The 6,818-nt window shown below is 45.6% G+C and overlaps 1 protein-coding gene across 1 annotated transcript in view; it reads left to right on the top strand.

The window, feature by feature from the left end:
* The window catches only part of nbeab (neurobeachin b), a gene marked incomplete in the record, with an annotated part of 132,497 nt that overhangs the window by 101,155 nt on the left and 24,524 nt on the right, over window positions 1-6,818 (top strand). The window contains 1 exon segment of the mRNA XM_030380861.1: window positions 3,710-3,822. Within this exon segment, the coding sequence (XP_030236721.1) occupies window positions 3,710-3,822 (113 nt within the window).

Here is a 6,818-nt window from a genome sequence, read left to right on the forward strand (position 1 = left end):
TAGGAATTTTTATCTATCTTAAAATACCAGTACATGCTATAATTATCGAGTTGGGTTGTGAAAGATTAACTTAAAAGCATACACATATCTGTTCAAATTGGTGTCCTTTTTCAGCTCATTTTAACTAAATGCGACTGCTCTTTCTGAGTGGTTGGAGATTGTCCACGACAGCTGCTGTATTCACCAAGTTATAATTACTCTATTGTTAGCACTTGTACCTACAGCTCATCGCATTGCATGTCAGCCTCATACCACACACGTCTGGATAGATAAAAAAAACAATTAAGCCTGATTGTGCCATGATCTTGGAAGTTTGTCACACAGATGGAATGTGAAATGTTTACCTCACCCGCATTGCAAAAATGAAACTAATGAAACTAAACTGGAGTATCCTGCGGGCTGAATTCCGACGCTGAGCTTTTACTCCAGCCGCGAATTGAAGTTTAAACCAATCACGACCAATAAATGTGATGCACCGAACTGCAGGGGGAAGCGGTAACTTTATCCTGAGTTCACGCGCTACCTCTCCGAGCTCCAGTGAGCTGTGTGCGTTTGAAGAAGGGGAGGAGGCAGCCAGCGCCGGAGTCTGCCGGATAATTAGTGCCAGACTGGGAGCATAGCGCAGCAGTGTCTGTGTGTGTGTGTGCGTGTGTGTGTGTGTGTGTGCGTGTTCGTGTGTGTCTGTGTGTGTGTGTGTGTGGAGTGGAGAGGTTTACGTTGTCGACTCTGTGATCTGAACTGCATGCGGCAAACGGCGAAGCAGAGGCAAGTGTCACCCCGCCTCGCAGTCAGAGTTTTCATGCATATTTATACGTGGCGTCCGTGTCACGGGTTCGATACATTATTGTCAGCTAATTAGATGTAAGGCAACGGCGGGACGAGGGAGGGAGGAGAAAAAAACAAGTCCAAAATATTCATTAAAAGCCTTCTGGTAATCACCTGGGCTGACAGGGGTGTCGTCGTCGTGGACAACCGCAGACAGGCGGGGCGAGGGATATGGGGGGGAGGGTGTGAATGGGAAGTTCTCTTCTAATTAAACACTATTCCACTGATATTAACATAGTGCCCCCTCCCCCCCCCACACACACACACACACACGTCCCCATCACCCCCCTCCTCCCAGCTCCTCCTGCTGTTGTCTCCATGGGTGAAATTAACCTTCTTTAATTGGCCTCTCTGGGTCTCTCAGATCCTCTGAGAACTTCCTTCTGGATGCGCTGTCTGCTGGAGGAACCGGACCCAGTTCTGCTGGGCTGGGGCCCATTTCGGTCTCATTTACTTTTGGGTTTAGGACTAGGTTTAATTAAGCTTGGCCTGGTTTTGGCTGTTGGCTATGGACATAGTTCCTGTGTATAGTCTTCTTTTATTTCGTATTTTTTTTTTTATTCTACTACTGTCCTGTAGTGGGCTGAAACTGATATTCGACCCCCTGTGATTAATAAAGGACTCAATATTATTGCATATTATTCAGCTAGATTTCCAGTTATTTTGCTTGCGGCTTCAGTTAAGTTCAGACCTGCTTGGTTTGCATTTGGTAGTGGACAGCGAGATGTACAACCTATTGTTTTAACTGAAGGTCAGCTCAATATATCATGTTGGTTTGGAACGACTCGAGGCCCCCTGCTGAGGTCCCACTGCTAGATACAACCCTAGCTAAGTTCACACGCATATTTCTTCTCCATCTATTTGAGCTTATTTGGGTTAAATATGTCCTCAGTGATTTGAGGATCTGAAAGTTGAATATCAATAATTACAAATATAGTGTCTTGCAATATAGTATATTAATTGAGTATACGTATAGTGTACATCCACATTTTACGATGGGCCATTATCTGTATGGACTTTTACGGCATCCATTTCCCGTACATGCATCCATTGAACACACTTTGGAAACATACAGATGTTCCTCCCCAATGGGAAATCTATAGATTTAATGATAAAGATATCCTGTTCCCAGTCATCTGAACATTTCCTGCATAAGTAAACGTACCGTAACATACTGTAAACATTCGTAAATAGCTGGCCCCATGGTCATAATTAATGGAGGCGTATACCATTACATGCCATTTCAAATTCTACATCTAGGGACGTCATAAGGGGGCAAGTCCACCAAGCTGTATGATGTACAGCTCAGTGGGTAAGCTGTTAACTATCTCTGTATCTTCTTCCTTTCTTTGTATCCATCCATATTTCTATCTATCTATCTCTCTCTCTCTCTCTCTCTCTCTCTCTCTCTCTCTCTCTCTCTCTCTCTCTCTCTCTCTCTCTCTCTCTCTCTCTCTCTCTCTCTCTCTCTCTCTCTCTCTCTCTCTCTCTCTCTCTCTCTCTCTCTCTCTCTCTCTCTCCCCCTCTCTCTCTCTCTCTCTCTCTCTCTCTCTCTCTCTCTCTCTCTCTCTCTCTCTCTCTCTCTCTCTCTCTCTCTCTCTCTCTCTATCTAACATTATATCTATCCATCCATTTATCAATTTATTTTCCTACCTTTCTACCTTTCTATCACATATATGTCTGGCTGACTGGCTGGTTCGCTGGCTTGCTGGCTGGCTATCTATCTAGCTATCAATCTTGTTATGGGCAGTCAAAATCCAACCTGGCGAGAAGATAACGGTTACGTTAATGGCTCCGTTTTCCTTCAAACAATCAAACATTCCCACTGCAGGAAGAGGAAGCAGGAATGGAGTAAAAAACAATCGGGGGCTCTTGTGCACGTCACATGTCAGCCACGCGTCTCGGGAACGCCAGGGAGCGGGCGTCTCTCCGATTACATCCACACACACGCGCTACAGCCCAGAGCAGAGGTCCATAAACAGCCTCGTGCCGTGACCCACCTGTGGAGGTACTCTGAGCTGAAGACCCGCTGAGTATCAAGCAGAGTACAACGCGCCAGACCTTCTGATTACCGTGTCAGATTATTCCCCCCCCCCCGTCTACCAGCACACCCAAGTAACACAAATTTAATCAGGCAAGGTAGGTGGACCTGCTAATATATTTTTATTAAAACAGTGTTCGCCCCAAAGACTTGACCGAATGACGGGTGTCCAGCCCTCTTGTCTGAACACCACCGGTGTGAGAGGAGCGTGCATGTGACGTCTCCTGGTCGAACCCGAGAGGTACGAACCTGAGCTGTATGTCTCAGCAGGCCTCCGGGCCTGTGGTGCCAGACCGACCCGGTCTCACGCCAGCCCCAGAGATCTCTGTCATCACGGGGCGGAGTGGCGGAGTGGCGGGCTGGCGGGCGCGCCTCCCAGACAGGAAGTGAGGTCGTCAGCAGGGCACACCGCCGATCTCCCGGGAGCGCAGTTGGAATGTTGCATGCTGGGATTTTTTTTCCCGATCGTAACTGAAGCCTTGTGTTAACCGTAACTACGGCCGTACACGTAGTTACACACCCTGTACCCCACCTAATCAATCTCTTGAACCCCTTTAGTCTCTGATCTTGAACTTTGAATGGTCCTGTTGATAACTGTTACACAGAAACAGACAATGAAAATAATTCATAGCCACAAGGAGATTAGTACTTACTCTCTAATGTGGCACGATGCTCATTCGTTCACGGGGACATTGATATTAAATATGTATGTTGGGGTCCTAGGAATTGTCAGAACTGAAATCGGGGTCACATGCCCAAACGGGCTACGGACTACTGTTCTTCTGTTATGGAATGGAATATAATCTATTCTAATCGTATCTGTGATGTTTTTTGTCTTGCCAGGAAGGACATACAACGACCTGAACCAGTACCCTGTCTTCCCTTGGGTCCTCACCAACTACGAGTCCGAGGAGCTGGACCTGACCGTGTCGGCGAACTTTAGAGATCTGTCCAAGGTACCGACCGCTCAGAGATGCCGAAACATAGACCCAGACCCTGAACCAGACAGAATGTGGGAGTAAGGGCCTTACTTTGAAAAAAAACAAAACAGAATCTAACTGAATAAAAGTCTTAATCAAAGACTGTAAAAGAGCACCATGCTTTAGTAAATAAAAGTCTTAATCCTGTGAAATAATATCACACTTTACAATTTTTTTATTTGATCGTCATGCCTAACTAAATATAGTTATTATCCTGAGACAGAAAACGATAAGTGGAAAACGCACACCATACACAACAAAATAATCGTCTGAAACTAAGACAGTATTACCCGTCTATTTATTAACAAAATGAAGGTCGTCTGCCCCACTAAGCATGAGTGCTGAACCCCCTTGATCCAAAAGTTTGGCCAAGCCCTTTCCAATGCCGTGAGTTATGCTAGAGCTTGTATCGGAGCTCTTTAAAAGCCTTGTTAATGGCCTGGGTCATAGGTCACGCTGTGTTGCAGGTCAGATGTGGCGACAGTGATGGCTTTGATCTTCAGGAGGGAGAGCGAGAGAAAGAGAGTGAGAGGGAAAGAGTTCAACGTCATATCAGATCGGTCTGAAGAGAGCAAACATCAGCACATATTTCACAAAACCTGCTCTCTCTCTCTCTCTCTCTCTCTCTCTCTCTCTCTCTCTCTCTCTCTCTCTCTCTCTCTCTCTCTCTCTCTCTCTCTCTCTCTGTGAGTTTATCTCTCAAGCTCACTGACCTGAAAACCATCACATTCCTGGCTCAGCTTTCTTTTTCTCTCTCACGCTTTCCCCTGGTCTCTCTCTCTCTCTCTCTCTCTCTCTCTCTCTCTCTCTCTCTCTCTCTCTCTCTCTCTCTCTCTCTCTCTCTCTCTCTCTCTCTCTCTGTGTCTCTCTGTTCAAACTCTCTCTCTCTGCCTTATCACTGCAACACTTTTTACCTTCTGTCTGCCAGCCTGCATCTTCATAGTTTGTAAATGATTTTTCTTCTTGTTATTTTTAAACCAGATAAACATCCAGAGACATCCAGTCGTGTTAACAGCTCGAATACACATAAACACTTAAACACACAAATACGATTCTTTAGGATACGCAGTGGAATCCTTAATTTTGCCATAATCCCATCCGTTTGCTTTAATTGGGACGCAATTCCTTCCAGAGCCAAAAGAACAAACAAGAGAAATAAATCACGCAGCGCTGTGGGTTTTCAGCCCATCTGTCTTCCTACTGCCATATTCCAGGTGTCACATAGGTATTCTATTGTAACCGGTTCACATCTGCTCTAATTAGAGCCTAAGCGTCTCAGGCAGTGTAGACGACCACCTTGTTCGTCACACAGCTGCGACACGACTTACTATGGAATGTAGTGTATGTGTAATATATGGTACGTACTACCGTGTGATTTACTATCAAAAAGATGCCAAGTAAGCTTTAACATACAAGGAGTTGTATACGTACATATGTACTGTGATCTTGAATTTTACATGTACATGTGTATAGTATTGTTCCAGTGACGTCTCTGTTCCGGTGACGTTATCCCGACATCCCCACCCGGTGCACAATGAAATCCATTAATTACTAATAAGTCACCGAGCCATGCTTCCTGATGGTTGAACTTGGCTCATTCCTCCACGACATCGATCAAATCCCCACAAGTTCACACAAGTCGTCCCAGGAAGCAGAAGCTCACGAAGGGGTCAGGCTAGTGAAGCGGTTATGGGCGTTCGACTCCAAAATGAACGGCACTAGGTCTGAGCCAACATGTCTTCAGCCTAGGACAAGATGTCCTAACCCCCAACATGCTGATCAATGACCTGAATGGATCTGAATTCCCAAGTCGCTTTGGAGTGCGTTTCCTTTAATGTCATTTCGAGGACGCTTTTAATCCAAAGTAATTTCCGATGCATGTCATTAGGGAGCAGGTAGGGGTGAGGGTCATTCTGCTCAAAGATGCCTACAGGTAGGATTGGGATATTCATAATTGAATCCATTCCTTTTGACCGGGAGACAAACACACTTCCTACTGAACTCTCCTGGATCCTCAAATGTCAGACTGAACGACAAGTTTGTGCGTCATGTCCGGTGACCGCTCGCTGACGCACAACCCGCTGCGTTGCGTGCTAAAAGACCGCCAAAACAACTTCCTCCGAGCTTGCCGGGGTATTCACTCAGCTGTAAGAAATGCAGCCCCAACACAATGGCCTTGCCCAAGAGCCCGAGGCCTTGTGCATAGTTCGATGTCAGGTACACTCATGCGAAGGAGTGTAATACGGGTCTACTAATGATTATCGGCAGACTGAGTGACAGCGCGTTGATGGGAACAGGAAGCTAATCATCCTGATGGCAATGAAACGGCGTGGGGAAAACGGGAATTTCACTAGGTTATGACTGCCCCTGTGCTGGATAAACGTCTCCGAGGGAGCGTAACTGCAAACACTGATTGACGGGTGGGTTATTTCTCGTGCCGAACAATCAAACTGTCATCTGTTGTACAGCCAACCTAATTGCTCCTGATCGAACGCCAAGTTCTTGACTAATTTTCTAAGTTGGGGTGAGGTGGTTTAGTGTGTGACCCCCCCGAGGTAGTGGGAGTGCTCTTTATTCACGACTGAGTCACCTGTAGTATGACGCGCATATTTTAAGTTAATTGCATGCATGCCATTCATGGTGGGCGGTCACGAGCAGCTATTTTTTATAAAACGAATAATGGTGTGCAACATTGACTCTGTTTAATTGGCAGAGTCAATGTTGCACACTCACTGTGCAAACGGTCCAACTTTTTTTCCACCAAAATGTTTGACTATATATTGATACTGATTTTTTTTATTGATATTGGAGACTCTAATTAAAGAACGCTTTAGCTTCTTGAATTGAAATGAGCAGAATGTGACGGTTCCCCTTCAAGTAGCAGGTTACACGGTTAACCTCCCCTGGCCATTACACTATCCTGACTCCTAACTTCAGTGTATTATTTTATTCTGGTTCAACATTCATAGCAT

This window comes from Gadus morhua, chromosome 16 (assembly GCF_902167405.1).
Source record: "Gadus morhua chromosome 16, gadMor3.0, whole genome shotgun sequence".
Classification (NCBI taxonomy): Eukaryota; Metazoa; Chordata; class Actinopteri; order Gadiformes; family Gadidae; genus Gadus; species Gadus morhua.